The 17,768-nt window shown below is 49.5% G+C and overlaps 1 protein-coding gene across 2 annotated transcripts in view; it reads left to right on the forward strand.

Annotated features, from left to right (window-relative positions):
- The window catches only part of NCAM1 (neural cell adhesion molecule 1), a 308,717-nt gene extending 304,202 nt beyond the window's left edge, over positions 1 to 4,515 (forward strand). For both annotated transcript variants that reach the window (XM_003794751.2, XM_003794752.2), the window contains one exon: positions 1,361 to 4,515. In XM_003794751.2, the coding sequence (XP_003794799.1) occupies positions 1,361 to 1,481 (121 nt within the window). In that variant the 3' untranslated portion in view covers positions 1,482 to 4,515. The remainder of the gene's footprint in view (positions 1 to 1,360) is intronic.
- The last annotated feature ends 13,253 nt before the right edge of the window (positions 4,516 to 17,768 follow it).

The following is a 17,768-nucleotide window of genomic DNA, read 5'->3' on the forward strand; positions in this document are numbered from 1 at the left end:
CTAAGGTCCCATCACACGCTGGTTGAGATGGCCACCCTCCCCTTAGAGTGCCTGGGAAGATGAGGGCTCCTGAGCACCGGATGGCTGGGAGGTCTGTAAGATGGAGGGAAAGTCCTTAACCTTTCAGGTTTCTGAAGTGCAATGCCAAAGTGAAGTGGCACCCACGGCAGTAGAAGCTGGACTCTCCACCTGCCCCACTGGAGACTGGGCTCTCCACCCGCCCCAGTGGGGGCTGGGCTCTCCACCCACCCCAGTAGAGACTGGGCTGTCCACCCGCCCCAGTAGAGACTGGGCTCTCCACCCACCCCAGTAGAGACTGGGCTCTCTACCCGCCCCAGTGGGGGCTGGGCTCTCCACCTGCCCCACTGGAGACTGGGCTCTCCACCCACCCCAGTGGAGGCTGGGCTCTCCACCCACCCCAGTAGAGACTGGGCTCTCCGCCCACCCCAGTGGAGGCTGGGCTCTCCACCCGCCCCAGTAGAGACTGGGCTCTCCGCCCGCCCCAGTAGAGACTGGGCTCTCCGCCCGCCCCAGTGGAGGCTGGGCTCTCCACCTGCCCTGAGCAGCCTCAGACCCAACTCTCTTCTGGGACTAATGGAGGCAGCATCAGACCCTGGTTTTTATAGAGGTCCTAGGGGTGCCCCTCAGATATGCTGCTGGGCTGCCACCAAGAGCCACAAGGGTTCTCATAGGAAGCCCTGAATCTCAGCATCGGGAGGCAAAAGGATTCTGATACCCTGCCCACACAACTGCTCTCCACTCCCACATAGCGTGCAGGCCCACTGCAGCCTCTCCCCAGGCTCCCATGGAAAGTTGCCTCAGCAACAGAGTCTCCCACCTTACCCAGCCAAGCCATAGGGGCAGCACTTTGAAATACAGAGCTCAGGGCGAGGGAGGGACAGGCAGGAGCTGGCCACTCCCAAAGGGCCCCTGAATCATTCTGGGAGCCCAGCCCGAGATGCTTCTTCTGTATCAACCCCGCTGCTGCCACAGTGGCCGGTCAGGGGGAGGAGGAGGCTGCCTCTGCTCCCCTCTTCCAACACGCCCGTAAAAGCAGAGCCCCCGCTGTCGATCTAGGGCTGGGATAGGAGAGGACTTGTTCCGACTCAGGGCTTCTCAACTCTGGCTGCACAGTAGAATCACTCAAGTACCTGTAGACGTCACCCCGTCCAGACCAATGAAACCAGGATTTCTGGGAACATGGCCCAGGTTTGGGAGATTTGGGGAGCTCCCGGGTCATTGTGACATGCACTCTGGAGACCAGAGCTTGTGGGGCCTCCCTCCCTCCAGGGCCAGACTCAAGGGGTGACTTGTCTGCAGACCATGGTCTCAGTGGTGCTGTTTCCCTGATTCTCCGCAGGAAAGGCCCTGTAGAAGCAAAGTCGGAGTCCCAGGAGACAGAGACAAAGCCAGCGCCAGCCGAAGTCAAGACGGTCCCCAACGACGCCACACAGACAAAGGAGAACGAGAGCAAAGCATGATGGGTGACGGGAACCGAGCAAAGAGCAAAACAAAAAGTGACACAGCAGCTTCACCAGAGCATTTCCAATATCACACGGACACACACACGCACACACAGACACATCTCATTCCTCTAGCGTCTTTTGCCTTTAAAAAAAAAAAAAAAACTAAACAGATAAACACGGGATCCCCTTTTTGTAGGTCTATAGAAAGGGTTCCTCTGTTGCGCACTCACTTGTAAGAAAATGAGACAAAAAGGTTAAACCCACAGCCAAACTAGGACACTCCGTTCCCTGAAACCATTTAGGAATCAAACAAAAGGACCCCGAATTAAGAATCTAGGAAGCTCAGAAAAGAAAAAAAAAAAAAAAGATCTAGGTTCAGGAAGACCACACTTGGTGTTACTCAATTGGCACAGACCAGTTTCAGAGAAGTACTTTCAGGCACTAAGACAGACCGAATGAACAAAGTCCACAGTTTATTTTTATACTTTCAGTCGAGTTCGAACTCTGTAAAACCTCATAAGTAAGTTATAATTTCTGTTCACTTTGTATTTGTTCAGTATGCAAAGTGTGCCACCCTTTCTAGCTGAATTCAGTTCCCACGTAGACTCTCGTTTTGTAGGAAGAATGCCAAATTGCAGCTTCTGGGGGTAGATCTCAATTTGCAGTATTCAGACTTCTTGGGTTTTTTTTCTTTCTTTCTTTCTTTTTTTTTTTCCTTTTTCTTTCTGCCAACTTTGTTTTCAGTGTTTACAATTTGACAAATGTTTGACTTCAGTTGTGTTGAACTGTTGGGTGTGAAACAGCTGCCTTTTTGGTTTTGAATACACCTAACAAACACCGCCTGGAGGTAGGTGGGATCATCTCGGGCTTGCTTTAGGACAGCCTTGTAAACTGTTTACAGTGGCTCTTCCCCCATCCTGATCTGCGGTTTTTGCCTGCGTCCAGCTCAGGTGAAAATCCATCTCGTTCCACGCTGGTTTTGCTTTAGATTTTTGGTTCTTTTTGTTGTTGTTGTTCCTTTGGGGGTTAGACCACTTCCCCATTAGCCGCCACCTGCCTGCATGTGTGAAAAAGGCGTCCTCACCCCCTTCCTTCTGAAGGACTCCTTAGGCTTTGTTGAATGAAGCGGAGAAGATTGTATAGTTGGGGCTGGTCTTGGTGATCACACATTTTTACCCCAAACATCCCCTTTTGCGTAGAAAGCCAAATAAAACACACACATCCCATTTCCTTTTGAGCCCAGAATCTAGATTTGAGCGGAAGACCACGTGTGCTTCAGGGAATTAGTGTCTTTTTTTGGAAATCTGTTGAAGTAAAGTAACATCGGCCTTCTGTTCACTTAGGCAGCATTTATAGAAACAAAAGAAAAAAGAAAAAAGCAACCTGTCTGGAGTCATAACACAACTTTCCTGGATTGGAAACCAAGTGGGGGGAAAAAAAAATACAGAAACTTTTAAGGGGGATGGGAGGGGGGAGAAGGGAAAAGCCAGCCCTTTGTATAGAAATTTTGCTTTTTTTTCTCATTCTACTTTAGAACTGCAAGCTTGTGCACTGTGGATGCGTGACTATTTTAGTGTGAAACGTGTTTTTGTCATAGTATTGAAATAAAACTTCAACATAGTTTGGTTGTGGAAGGTATAGCAGATAGTTCAGAAAAATATTCAGGAAACAAAAAATAACTCTTAAAAGGAATCGAAGCCTTTAAATAAAGAACACGAAATACAAATGATGATGGTGATGACACTAAGTAAGCAGACATCGGTACTCTGGCATCCGTTCCTTTCCTAAGGTACACAGCAGCAAGAGGTTAGAGTGGCAAGACTGCTCCTGAGGCCATTCCGAGGGCCACACTCCCCAAGGTTCTGACACTTCTGCAGTCTGATCAGTGGAGATGCTAGGTTATAATTTCAAACTGTGAAACACAATGGTCTTGTCATTTGCTAAATGTGGGGTTATTTTGCATTTTCTCAGCTCCTGGGGATGGAAATGGAGGATTCCAGAATACACAGCCCTGGCCCCTTTGATTCTAGGACCTGTGCAGATTCGCCTTCCTAAGGCACAGGCCCTCAGGAAAAGGCACCAGGAAGACAGATCTTAGGGAACACAGCAGAACATGAGAGACAGGGAAGGCCCAGCAGTGAGCGGCGGGCTCTTCTGTACAGTGGAACCGGTCCCTCATCTTAATGATGGTGATGGCTTTGACCAACCAGGCCAGACCTCATCAAGACTGTGCAGCGCATTCCAGGTGGCTGTGGTTAGGCAAACTGATTCTGGTTCTGACGGTTAGGAAGAGACAGAGGTATAGTCAGCCCTCGGACAACCTGGCCCAGGGCAGCTGAGCCCCCAGAACCCCGGCTCCACCGTTAGCTGGAACCCAAGACTCCACCCACACTTGGGTCTCCCTCTCTCCCTTGACACAAAGGTTTATCTCCGCCTGCATGAGTTTTCCTTTTTAAAAAATAACGAAACAAAACAAACAAAAAAATCCACAATACTTTCTCAAAAATCAAAAGAGGGAGTCATTTTATTTTCAAAATGTTCTATCTTTTATGTTAAGAGATAAAAGCTTATAATCTTCCTTTTTTAATTTTTGGAAGGAGGGATCAACTCCACTAGTTTCCAGTGTCTATGTGTCTATATGTGTATGTGCCATACATATGTATTCACATAAAGACCGGCATGGCCAAGTTCAGCTAGAGGGGCCACAAATGCGCCCCCCAGGGCCTCCCGACCCTGAAGGGCGGTGGTGTACATAGTGCAGCTTCTGAAGGGGAACTGTATTTTCACACTTTTCTATGGAGCCTTCCAAGTCCCAGGTTCTCACTCTAGGCTGTCTGTCCGGATGGTGGTTTCAAACCTCCCTTAACATCCCTACCCAGCATTCTGTACTTTGGGGGCCTTCTCTCTTGTTATAAAACTTTTTACCAAGTGAAACATCAGTACCACCTTTGTTTCCATTCTCACTGGTGTAAATACTGAGTACTAACTGAGAATTTTGACTTTGCATTCTGTCAGAATACTTGTGTTCAATAAAAATCAAAAGAAAAAAATACTCTGATGGTCAGCCCGGGATTTATTTCTATTCAGTGAGTCTGTTACGTGAATCAAACGTGGACACGGCTGTGCCATTTTTTTTGTAACCTTGTGAACAAGGTTAGTTAAGTCCTAGGGTCTTCATTTCATGTTCCCTGAAGGATGGTTTCTATTTTATTTCATCAGCCTCGCAGGTGGGTAGAGAAGTCCTAGTTTATAAGGGTCAGACATCAGATTCAGACAGATTTCCTAGTCCTGCCAGCCCCTGATTGACCTTGAAAGGGTCACTTCATCTCCCTGAGACTCAATTTCCTTTTCTGATAGATAAGGAATACCAAGTGAGTAGAGCTAAGTTGCAGATTGATGAAAGACACACTACGTGAAGCCCTAGTGTGGTGCTTTCCTGGCACATAGTAGGTACTCCATCAGTGGAACAGTGGGAATTAGCGCTGTTGGCAACCCAGGTGTGTCACACCACCAAATCCATACAGCCGATGACAGCCAACACCTGAGTTCCAGGATGTGGACAGTAAGACCATGAGGCTCACTCTACAATACCCAGCGCTTCCCTCCATCACTTAGCCCTACCTCTCAGCACCTGGAGCCGTCATTCAACCCTAGAATTTATCACAGGGTCTGAGCTAGACAAAGAATGAAGAGAACTCAGCTCAGAGTCCTCTTGCATAACCCGATGTCAGCCTATTGTCTGGAAGAAGCAGCTGCTAGAATTGGGGTTATTGTTGAAGCTACAGGGAGCTCGTGGAGGACACGTGGCTCAGGGCCACAACTAAGGTAACTCCCAGAGCCCAAAACAAGGAGAGGCCCACTCTCAGGCCTACCCTGCCCATGCAAGAACCGGGAGGGTGATGCCTTCCTAATTCTGTGTCCGCGGGGGCTCATCAGAGCCCTCGTGCAAGCCTGTCATTTCCTCGGCCACAGATCTCCAGCTGCATGTGCAGGGAGGTTGGGGGAGACAGAGGCCAAATCACATTGCTTATCAAGATTTGGAGAAAATGCAAAATGATGACCGTCTCCTTTGATCTGGGGAGCTGCATCCAGAGCCTTTGTCCCTTCAGTTTCTGCTGAGCCGCTCAGTAGCTGTTATGTCGAAGGTGCTGGGAATACAGCAGTGAACAAGGTGGTGTCCCCCTCGTGGAAGTTACATTTAAATAGGGGAGTGGGCCAGACAGTCAACATATAAACACCTAATACGCTGGGCCAGGCCTTTCCCAGTTCCCCTTGTGCTCTTTCCAGGCACGTGGTAGGATTGCACTTCTCTGCACACATGAAGGGAGGCATGGCCGTGTGACTGGCTTCTGCCAAGGGAACGTGAGCAGAAGTGATGCGTGTCCCTTCCAGGCAGAGCCTTCGATGTGGCAATCAGCAGCCATTCGGGTGGTGGAAGAGCCATTACCAGGGCCCAGAGTGAGGGACATGAACTGGCCCACAGTGGACACACAGGTTGCATTAGGGAGAAAGCCAGTGGAGAGCTGGCTGTTAAGCACTGGGGAGGAGGAGAGGCAACGTATGTGTGTATTTATTATAAACGTCACTGATTTAAAGGATGCAATTTATAGAAAATAAAATATACAGTATCCTATATTGAAATGGCACTTATCTCCAACAGATACAGAGTGCTCAGGTTCATTTTTGCTGAAGTCTTGTATCCATAATCATCTTTTGGTTCCAGTTCACAGACGAGTATAGTTCCAACCCGAATGTTGCTTGATAGGTTCAGTTATGTAAATACGATGAAACAATGAAGACATATGGTCTGAACTTCACTCATTCATTTACGGTGGGAGCGACTTCTTTGTGGGATCGAGCATAAGTTTTTGAACACGAAAAGAATAAGGCCTCGATTTTTTTTTTCTGCTGTTCACAGTGGAACAGCTGCAGACACAGCACACTTTTAAGTTTAATCTGCATCATAAAATATTTTCCCCATTACTTTCATAAGTCTAGACAAGCGCTAAAGAAAAAATAAATCAAACCCTGATTTGTAGCATTTACTGATTCCAGCGATGTGTAAATACTCCCAATGTGGCTCATTTCAATATGGCGCCTCCAGAGGAGGCCTTAGGTAGAAAACACACAGCAGCGAATCATCACACAGCACTGTATTTCCACCACACAGACACGACAGAAATAACCGCAAATGCAGAGGTGATAGTAGTACTTAGGAATAATAATTTTTAATGTAATAGTAAAATGTAAAATTAGAAGTGGTGCACCATGATTATTGCCTTTTAAAATATAAGTAGTTAGTTGTCACTTTATATAATTTAACTATGAATAATGGCTATGTGTAAAAACAAATTTCCTAAAAACTCAACAATTGGTTCTCTGGAGCGAGGACAAGGGGGCTCTAGCACCCTGCGGGCTAGCTCTTTATATTATAAGCCACTGAGGTCTGGGATTTGTTACCATAGCGTTATTTAGCTTATCGCATTTAAATCAGGGAACAGTAAGTGCGTGGATAACAATGAACCCAGGTAAGGAGGTTAAGTTGTATTATATAAGGCAGTCAGTAGTCCTCCCTGAAAAGGTGACATTTGTGCTGTGACCTGAAAGATGTGAGGGACTGAACCATGCCAATATCTGAGGGAAGGTAGCTCAGGCAGGGAGGAAGGTGTGTGCAAAGGTCCTGAGGTGAGACTTGGTTGCTGTCCTTGAAGAAGAGCAAGAGGTGGAGGGGGGTGGAGAGCACAGAGGCAGGAGATGAGTCAGAGGTTTCCATGAACCAGATCACATAGGGTCTTTATTTTTTTCTTCAGCTGAGATGGAAAGCCAAGAGAAACTTGAGCAAAGCCTGACATGACCTGAGTTTTTAAATGAGCACTCTGGCTGCGGAGTCTACAACAGGCCACCAGCGAGCCAAAGAGGAACTAAGGTACCAGTGAGGAGGGAGTGATCCGGAGGGCACAAGGTGGTCCACTGGGAGGCTGGGCAGTGGCCAGTTTCTGGATATACATTGAAGGGAAAGCCAAGATTGATCATGGATTGGACTGGGGCTTTGAGCGAGGCAGCATCGAGGATGGTTTCTAGACTTAGACCTAAACCAGAAGTCTTTAACCGGGGTTGCCACAGGGCACCAGTGTGCTGTGAGAGGGTCTTCGGTGAGCCACAAAAACTTTTAAACATCATTAATGAAATTATTTTCAAAAGAAGTTCAAGCCATAGTAAATATATTCTGGTTTTTACTCTTTTTTTTTTTTAAATCAACATAATTTACGTGTGCCACAGAAGTTTGAGTTTAGGTTCAAGTGCACGGTGAGATTTAAAAAAGGTTGAAAAACACTGGTCTAAACATTTAGGGTAGTAGCTATTTACTTTCTAAAGGCAGGAAAAAGCAGCAGATTTGGGCGGTGCCACATTTGGCTCTGGACACTCGGAGTCTAAGATACCTGTGAGCACCTGAGTGGAGGCTGTGAGCAGGCCGACGTCTGGGAGGCCAAGACTGGAGCCACACGTGGGAGCTGTCAGCATATGGCCTGTATTTCAGCCCCTGGAACTCGCTGAAGGAATGAATATAGAGTAAGGAGAGAAGAGAACTAGGAACAAGACACAGAAAGGAAAATGCACAGGCAGCTCTAGTTCAAGGAGAATTGTCTGAAATTCCAGCTACCCACTTGCAGCCTCGCCTTAGGGGACAAGACTCAGTGTCTCTTTTACACAGTAGCCCTTTCCTCCAGTGGCACCTGCCCCACCTGTCCTGCAGGCTGGTGGCTGTGAGTATGTTCTAGAGCCCAGAGAATAGCTTTTGACTTGTAGCTTGGAAGAGATGTTCTGGGATCCCTGTCACCCTGGGTGTTTGCACGCCCCCTTCCACTCTAGTGAGTGGCCCCCATTGCTGCCCAGGCGCTCATGCCCTCTCTCTCCCAGATGTCAGGGAACACCCAGTGGGGTCACCACAAGGTGAGGACTGCCACGTAGGAGGAACCCAGCTTCATCCCTGGTGATATTGGAGCAGGCAGAGGAGGGTGTCCCTGAGTGATCAGAGTCACTCCAGCCCAGCCAGTGAAAGTAAGGCCCCCTCAGATCGCTCCAGGGTAAACTCGCATAAGCTGAGCTAGAGGCCAGATAATGAGAGAGGCCTCAGCAGATTCTGTCAGGTGGCCTCCAGTCCATCGGCCTAACTCTGGACGAAATGGTCTGTGAAGATTGGGAATCTCATCACGCCACCTCTTCCTCCTCCCCGTGAGATCTTCAGTGGCTCCCAGCTACCCTCAGGAGAAAACACAAACTCCTGGACAAGGCTGATGCCGCCCACCTCGAGGTCTTGTTTAAATGCCCCAGCCTCAATCCCTGAAATCCTCCAGCTTGTGCCTCTGCCCCCACCTTGCTGAACTACTAATGGGTCCTAAAATGATCCGTGTTTTCCTCCAACCTCCTCGAGCTTACACAAATTATTTCTCGTTTTGCTTCAGTGCCTGGAATTGTTGCACACCCTTGAAGGTGAGTACACATCTCACAGTAGCTTTAATACGGAGAGTTCCTGAGCACAGCTCAGTTCCCAGGTCCAGGCTCGGCTGGGGAAAAGGAGCACAGACATTCCATCTGGCCACAGAGACCTGGGAGGGCATGGGGCCGCACGTGACCCAGCACATCTTTGTGGGAGCCCATATCTGCTGTCAGCTCAATCAGAAGACAAGTCAGAGGTGGCCAGCTGAGCATGAAAGGGGTCACAGAAAAGAGGGTCGCATGGTGTTGAGAGGGGCAGGATGATGGTGGTGGGCAGTGGGGCCAGCAGTGATGGCAGCAGAGATTCTTAGGGAGACTAGGCTAGCCCTTTGTGCACCCTTCATGAAAATACTTATTCTCCAAGGCAAGACAGCACGTGGCCCAGTACTTTGCACTAAGCTCTTGTTTGGTTCAATGAATATTCCAGAAAGCTTGCTTGTAGAATCTCTGTGACATGATGGCATGCACCTGTGTGCTAGGACAGGTGTCATGGGGCAGCTTGTATGCAAAAATAAGCATTGGGGTCTCTTGCGCTTTGCCATCTCCTGGCCAGGCTGACTTTTCTGAAATAATGCTGAAGAAGGACAGGAACGGTGAGAATGTACCTGCCTAGCCCATTAGATGCAACCGTGTAATGATTAAGAGTGATTCTGAAGGATAGAAGACTGAGGGTGGAGGGTGTTGCACTTCCGTATCTCTCCTGCCCCCTAAATTCTTCTTCCAGGCTCGGGAATTTCCGTAAGATGGTCAGCAAAGCTCCCTGCGCTCTCACCCTCCCCATCAGCCAGTGTCGGTGTCACACTTCCTTACTTGGTTCTCCCCTAGGGACACCTGGAGGCTGCAACCTATTCTGCACGCTGAGTGTCCTAGGGTCAGAGACAGGGGTGGTGTCCTGCTTGCTCCTGACTGTCACTTCCACACTCACTCCCTCACCCTCTGGTCCTCCAAGCTGCCAGCACCATGTGCAGCTTCCTGACTGGGCGCTTTTTTGTGAAGACTGTTGGTCCCTGGTCCTCCTCTCTCAAGGTCCACCATTACTCTTGGCGACTTCAGTCCATTAGGTGGACAACCCCTCCAACACACGGCCCCCATGGCCTCCCCTCCAGGGACATTTCTGCCCCTTCTCTGGGCCCCTGCTATGGATTCTGTGCTCTCCAGGGCTCCCATGGATCATCAGGCTCACTCGCTCAGCTACCGTCCCCATCCCCCCTTTGTCCTTACTGAGGCCTATACTTAATAACGCCCAGATTTTTCCCTGCTTGCCACATCCTCTCTTTACCCCCCACATTCCCCCTTCAGTTCCCTGCTCCCACGTGTCAACCACACCTCACTGATTCCGGAGACTCCCTGCCTCAATGCTATCAAGTTGCACCTGTCTTATTAGCCCTGGATGATGACGTGGCTGCCATCTCTCTACTTACACCTGATCACCTGGGTGCCGTTCACGGAAAATCACATAACCAGGCCCATTGGTGGCTCTCAACGAGGCTGTCCACACTGCCTGGTGGTCCCACGGGCATTTCTTAGCAACACACTCATCTGCTCCTCTCTGCAAACGTCTTCACTTTCCTCAAGACGATTCCTCCTCGACCACCCCTTTCATCTCAGTTAGGGGTCGCTGTCCCAAAAGGACACCCTCAGGTCCCAGCATCAAATCTACCCACCTGCAGCCACGTCGGCCCTTCACCCTTCACTCCCGTCGTGACAGGCGGCATCTCCCCTGTCGAAAGCCAATCCCTTTCCTGCAGCCCCGGCCTTTGCCTTCTGTTTCAAGGGGGTCTTTCCTCCTTCATTCAGTATCCTTTCAGATGTAAACAAAGACCACCTTCCGAGAGCTTAGGTTCTAAATAAATACATAAAATGAGTCAGTGGTGACGTGGGCTGCAAAGTGAGATGTGCCTGTGAGGCCTGGAGGCCTAGGAGGAGCTGCCTTGCCCTGTGGGGCGGTCAGGGGAGAGCTCAGAGGAGCTGGCGTTGAGGCAGAGTCCTTTAGCATGGAGGAGCTTGTTCCAAGTACGTGTGCCCCACCCTGCTGACTCCTTCCCTTCAAGTTTGTGAAGTGGCTAAGACTGTCCATGAACATAAATCCGTTTTTTCTTCTAATACCGAACTTAATGCCTCTTCAATCTGCCATTCCGTGGGGTTCTATGTATCCATCCCGTTAGGGTCTCATCCTCAACCCTCTTCATGTTGCTGATAAGACCCCGAATTACCTACCTGAGCTTCCTTCACTCTGTTCTCCATTCACACTCCACCTGCCAGAAACTGTGAAAAGATGTTTATTTCCTGAGCTACACCATGGTCTATGTAGCTGTGTCTCCACGCACCCGAGCAGTGATTCTTGCTTTCTCTGGAACTCTCTCTAGCACCTGCCAGATGCCCACACAATCCGGGACTTCTCCATCCTCAGGCTCAGTTTAAATGTCTTTTGCTCAGGTAAGCCATTCCCATCACCTGGGCCAGGCTGCCTTCTGCCATTCTGTGTTCTGTCCAGGGCCAGCGTGCAGCTGGCAGTTGCTGGTTTGGTCCTATCAGGTTGTTAAAATATTGGAATACGTCCTCAGTGTTGTAAGGAGCTGCTGTCACCCTAGTCCCCCACCCAGGAATCTTCAGGTAGCCCCACCTCGACCAGAGACGGTCTCCAAGTTTCTACTATAGTACTGTGGCTAGTGTCCACAGAATACAGTCTATAAAATATTTTTAACACACTGCATGTGGCTCGGCATCCGTAGCACAGTGGTTACACGCCAGCCACATACACTGAGGGTGGTGGGTTTGAACAACTGCAATTAAAAAAAAAATGGCTGGGTGCTGTGGCAGGCACCTGTAGTCCCAGCTACTTGGGGTGCTGAGGCAAGAGAATCGCTTGAGCCCGGGAGTTTGTGGTTCCTGTGAGCTATGATGCCACGGCACTCTACCACAGGCAACATGATGAGACTCTGTCTCAAAAAACAAAGAAACAAAGAAACCGCACTGTGTGGTTATAGCCTAAGACCACACCCTAATTTGTTCTCTTGCTCACTGACCTCTGAACTTCTCCTGGGCAAGTTCTGCATCTGTCTTAATCACTACTTTATCCCAGCACCTTCTCCAACCCCTGGTACAAAACAGGGACTTGATACTTGTCAGCCTCGTGCATGACTAAGTGTGAGAACGCAGGAGAAAAGGGATTATGCATGCACCCCAGCCACTGTCGCCTGGCCACGTTCACATCTCTGCACATGTGTGCATACAGATGGGGTCTACACCCACAGCAGTGCCCACCGCCCAGGACCCTGGCAGAAGGTAGGGTAGGGTCAGTCCCAAGGTTCACGAGTGACCAGAGAGGACTCTGCTTGGACTGCCCACAAGGCTCACATGTGACCAGAGAGGACCCTGCTCTGACTGCCTACCCTTGGTTATGGGCCGCCACCCTCCTCCTTGCCAGGCTGGTGACGATGACCAGTCAGTGAGCAGCACCTCAAAGATGGAAGTGGGAAGACTTGAGTTTGGGGAACCCTGGAAGTCAGGACCATTGCTAACGGGTCTACCTATGTCCCTCTCAAAGTGGAGGTTATCTGGTGACCAGGCAAAGCCCCTGCAGACCTCCTTCTTCAGAGTCTTCTCTCTAAGAGGGCAAACCTCTGGGTTGGAGGCTGGGGACCGATGACCAGGAGGCAGAGTAGGCCTGGGTGTTGGTGACCAGAGGACAGACAGTACTGTGCTATTTCGTCTTCCTGAGCAGATGAGCTCTCAATCCCGGCTCAAATCAAGACAACCCATAGGGTCCTGTCTGTCTGGGGTGGCTCCCGTGATGACAGTCCTCCACAGTGCACTGAAGAGGTGGCAGTGGGTGTAGGGGACAAAACCTCAAAGATCTCTCAGGCCAGCAGGTGAGGAATCTTCCTGAGCAGGCCTCCATTTCTAGCCCACAAGCCCTGCCATCCTGCACGTCCTGCCTCTGAAGTAGAAAAGCAAGCAGTTCCTCTGAGACAAGGTAAGAGCCTCTGCAGGGGCAGCCGCAGTCACAGCACAGGCAGGGCTGAGAACCAGGCACGCCCCTCCACCCCCTCGCCAGCCTTCTGCGCTCCCTGAGGCACTGCTTGAACTGCTCATTCCTGGAACCCAGACAGATGGGGCCTGGTGCTGCAGGTCTGGGATGGTGAGATTCCATTGCAGCTGGTCCTTAGGCCACATGTGGAAATGCAGGTGGGCGGCTGGGCACCTGGCCTGAAGTACCAGCACCATCCCAGTAAGGGCCAGGGAAACCCTTCTTCAGGAGGTGCTGTGGACCCATGTGGACAGACAGGAAGTGCTGCAGACGCAGCCATGTGTCTGGATGTCAGCAAGGCACCTCCCGAGGCTCAGCACACTTCAGCACACATGTTGGAAGGCGGAGGCGGCGTCCCAAAGGCGCTCAGCCTCAGCTGTGGGAGGAAACAGCGGCTGAGAGCGTGCTGGTCACAGGGACAGATGTAAACTCCCTCTTGAGCTCTGATAACCAACCCCCAAAGAACACACCAAGGGGACGGGACTCAGCGGCAGGGCATATTTTAAACAGGAAAAAAAAAACTACGGAGTTTAAACAGGCTATACACACGATCTGAGAGGCGATGCGGTGTAGACACTCAAAAACACTTGTGATATTCAAATTGACAGTTTATTTGTATTTAACGCTTCTATAACACTTCCTCTGGCACTTTTCTAAGTGCTCCACAAATATTTACTCATTTAGTCCCTAGGAAAATGGGGAGGTAGATACGATTTTATAGGTGAGGAAACTGCTGCCCAGAGAGGTTTGGTTTCTTACCCAATGTCACACAGCCAGTAAGAAGCAGAGCCAGGATTTGAACCCAGTATCCACAGCAAAGAATTGTGAGCCACCAGTCTGCCCTGGTCTGGGGGTTCCACATTTGTGCTATGGGTTCTGGGTTCCAGGCCAGATCCAAGGGGAAGCACTGGCTGGGGGCCTGACCAGGCAGAACCACTGGAGGGTGAGGACTCAGCGCCACGGTGAGGAGTGTCAGAGGAAGAGCTGGGTATGTTTCACAAGGGGAGGAAGCCCTGAAGGAAGCACAGGAGGGGCAGAATGCAGGCTTCAGAGGGCTGTCTTCACGTGGTGGAGGGTCCTTAAGGAGAAGCTGGGCAGCCACTCTTCAGACATGGAGAGAGGACACAGGTGCATTGGTGCACAGATAACCCGGCTCAAATTCTACATTTCTTTCATAACAACAACCACTGAAGCCTGGAGCACCGAATGTAGAGAGAGCAAATTGTCAACGCCGTTGAAGATAGACCGTGAACTTGGTTTCAGACAGCGAGTAGCAAAAGTCAGAATGCACAGAGACAGGGAATGCTGAGAGAGGGGAGACTCTCCCGAGACAAACCCTGATGCCTCCAGAGGGGACTGAAGCCCAGCACACCAAGAGAAGAGAACGTGGCATTTGTATTCACTTATTAGGTCAGTATTTATTAAGGTCAAATATCTATCAAGTACCCACCATGTCTAGCACTGTGTTGAGTAACGGGGGTGCCGTGGTGTATTTGATGGACCATCAGTGCCCACCCCGATGGAACTCAGGGTTCAGCACGCAGGAAAGATCACGGGTTCCAAAGAGCAACATATCTTGTGTTAGAATCTAGCCCTGGTATTTCCAAGGTGTGCGACCAAGGTCGAAGTACCTCTTCTATACAGTGAGGATTCCCGTCTCATAGAATTGTTGAAATGTAAAGAGGCCCAGTACAACACACCCGCATTGCTGTTTATATTAGTCAGGGTACTTAGCTGCGCGCATCCAGAGCAGATTCTGGCTGACTCAACAGAACAAGGAGTTTATGATAATAAGGAGATTGGGTGACTCATAGAACTGGGGGAGGCCAAGCTTCCAAAGGCAAGACTCACGAAAATGCTGCACAGCTGGCCTTATGAGAAAGCCCCCACTGACTGTGTCCCCCTGCAGTGCCAACTCTGCCCCCAAAACTTGACTTTCCAACTGCTACAACCAAACACCCCCCCCATCTCCTGCCCCCAAAGAGAAAGTCAGTGCCTCTGCCACCCTCGTTGCCAGCAAGGTGGGTTCAGGGAAGACCCTCTGTCACCTCTGGATAGAAGTGGCCTGGTGGTTCCCTCTAACCCTAACCCTCACCATTCCTGGTAACTGTACAGAAGCCTGGAGATGAAGCCCTCAGCCTTCACCTGTCGGGAGGTAGGACTCAGAGGCTGGAACTTCCTCCAACAGAGGAAGGATGTCCAACAAGCACCATGCAGACAGAACATGACAGATGTCCACTGGAGTCCCTTGCCCAGTCTGTTCATCAGATACCTGCCCTGTCTCTTGTCAAACCTGCAAATTGCTGGTGGAGATGCTGCAGACTTGCCAAAGCCTCCCTGGCTCCTCCCTGCACCCCTGGCGCAGGACTAAAGTCTTCTGTGCGCCTCTACCCACATGTGACCACCCCTGTCCCCAGCATAAAGGAGAATCTCAATCGGGCGGCAGAGGGGTGGGGAACCTGAGGCTCCCAGGGGAAGCCCAGAGCAGGAGCTGGCCCTGGCTAGGAAGGGCAGAGTGGGCTAAGGCTGCCACCAAGTGGTGGTGCTCAGAACCACAGGGAGACCAGGCCTCCCCTCCAACCTGGCCACCCAGAGAGAAAGCCACCCCCTGGCCCTGGGGCTTGAAAGAGGAGGGCCCTCCTCTCTGCTCCTGAGTTGAGCTGTCTACATTTGCTGAACTCTGAAGGAAATAATGATATCTAGCATTGATTTGGTATCCTACCGTATAAAACATTTTTACGGAGTAAGAATAATCGCATGACAATCTTCATTACTGTTAAAGCAAGTCTCGTAAACTGAGGGCTTACTACATACCAGAAACTTTAAAATATCATCTCTTAATCCTCACAAACTAATCTGTAGTGAGAAAATGCACCTTCCTAGCGGGCATCCATTTTCCTTTTTTCTCTTAACAGTTCTTCAATTTTTCTTTGGGAGTGTTTCTCCCTAGGAAACGGTTCGTGGAAACTACTAGCAAGAAAAAACTATTGGAACCCATGAGAAGAGAAGCCTTTAGCTTCCAGGCAGGACCTGGCGGGGAAAGACTGTCTGAGATTGAAACCAACACAGAGGGAGCAGGACAAACCTCAGAGCCCTTGGATCAGACATGCCTGAAAAAAATCCCTGGACTTCTCAATTTCAATCTATGAACCAATAGATTTCCCCTTACTGAAGTCAATTTGAGTGGGAATATTTTTTTTAACTTGCAACAGAAAGAATACTATTAAATTTTATTTAATAAAAGAAATTAGCCTGTGAAAATAAGGAGTTAGTGTAAGGTAATAAGTAACAGTTCCAAAAACAGAAGGCTGTTAAAGTCAGGGTAGCAGCAGGCGGGAAGGAATTTACTCAATACCGTGGGCCATTCGGTCCTTGTGTGCCGTAGACTGAAAGTCTGTGGGCCCCCCACCAAACAATTCATGTGCTGAAATCCTAACCCCCAAAGTGACGTATTAGGAGTTAGGGCCTTTGGGAGGTCATGAGAGTGGAGCCCTCGTGAATGGAATTGGTGCCCCTGTAAAAGAGGGGGCCACAGAGAGCTCCCTCACCCCCCACATATATGAAGACACAGCTAGAAATGGGCCGTCTACGAAGCAAGAAGCAGACACCAGCTGTGAGAAATACATTTCTGCTGTTAACAGACCACCCAATCTATGGTATTTTTGTTGACAGCCTGAATGGACTTAGACGCTGTTCTAGGTGCTGGAGATGTGCTATCTTTGTACTCGTATGCTGGATTTCTGGGGGGAAAGGCCACAGGAAACCATTTAGAACACAGTGACTCCACAGAGGACTGAGCAGAGTGCTAAGACAGATACGATCACATGGTTTCTTTACGTTGAGCCGTCAGGGGACTGTGCAGTGGGAATGTGCATGCTGACTCGTTTGCTGGAAACCATGCTTCCTCGAACCCCCTTTTTATAGGCTTCCAATTAGAGTTGGCCAAAAGAAGAATTTGTGTGTGATTTGCAGGTGGACGTGGCATGGTGTCCATTACTCCCTTAAGGACTTTGTTCAGTCACCTACAGAGACGGAGAAAGGTAGAGGTGCTCAGTGAGATCCAGCACGTCTTCACCCTCCTCCACTCAGGCCCACTGCCAGACAGGTGGCTGCAGAACACGCAGAGCTCACAGCCTCCCTGGCTCCTCTGAACTCTCCTCCACAGTCCACAGAGGGGGCGGTGGTGGAAACAAGAGAGACTGGACAGGTTCAACACCTGCTGTGGGGATAGACTGGTAAGACTTGTTGGTAGGGTTGGACAGAAGATCTAACTAAAACGGGAATCAGGACACCTCCAAAGCTTTTACCTTAAGATAGAGAGTAGAAATTTGGACCCATTTACTGAGATAGGAAGGAACGCATGTAGGGTTCAAAACAATAGTTCTATTTTGGGCATTGTGGTAGGTTGAAAACACAGCTACGATATTGCCAGTAGATTGGGGGAAAAACTCCCAATCACAATCATGAACTTACATAAAAGTTGCAAGTACAATGCAAAGAAGTTTCTTTTTCCTGAACTACTCCAAAGTAAATTTCTGACCTGATGCCCCGTCACCTATAAATAATTTATTGTTTTCTACAAACAAGGGTATTCCCTCCTCTGCCTATCCATAAACCACAATCAAAGTCAAGGAATTAACATTGATACTACAACACTATTATTTAATCTGTGGTCCTCATTCAAATTTTTCCAGTTGTTCCACTGATGATCCTTTAAACAAGAGAAAAATAATCTTTGTGTGTTCACCTTCAGTCCAGGAACGCACGTTTCATTT

This window comes from Otolemur garnettii, unplaced genomic scaffold (genome assembly GCF_000181295.1).
Source record: "Otolemur garnettii isolate 467f Iridium unplaced genomic scaffold, OtoGar3 scaffold00086, whole genome shotgun sequence".
NCBI classification, from domain to species: Eukaryota; Metazoa; Chordata; class Mammalia; order Primates; family Galagidae; genus Otolemur; species Otolemur garnettii.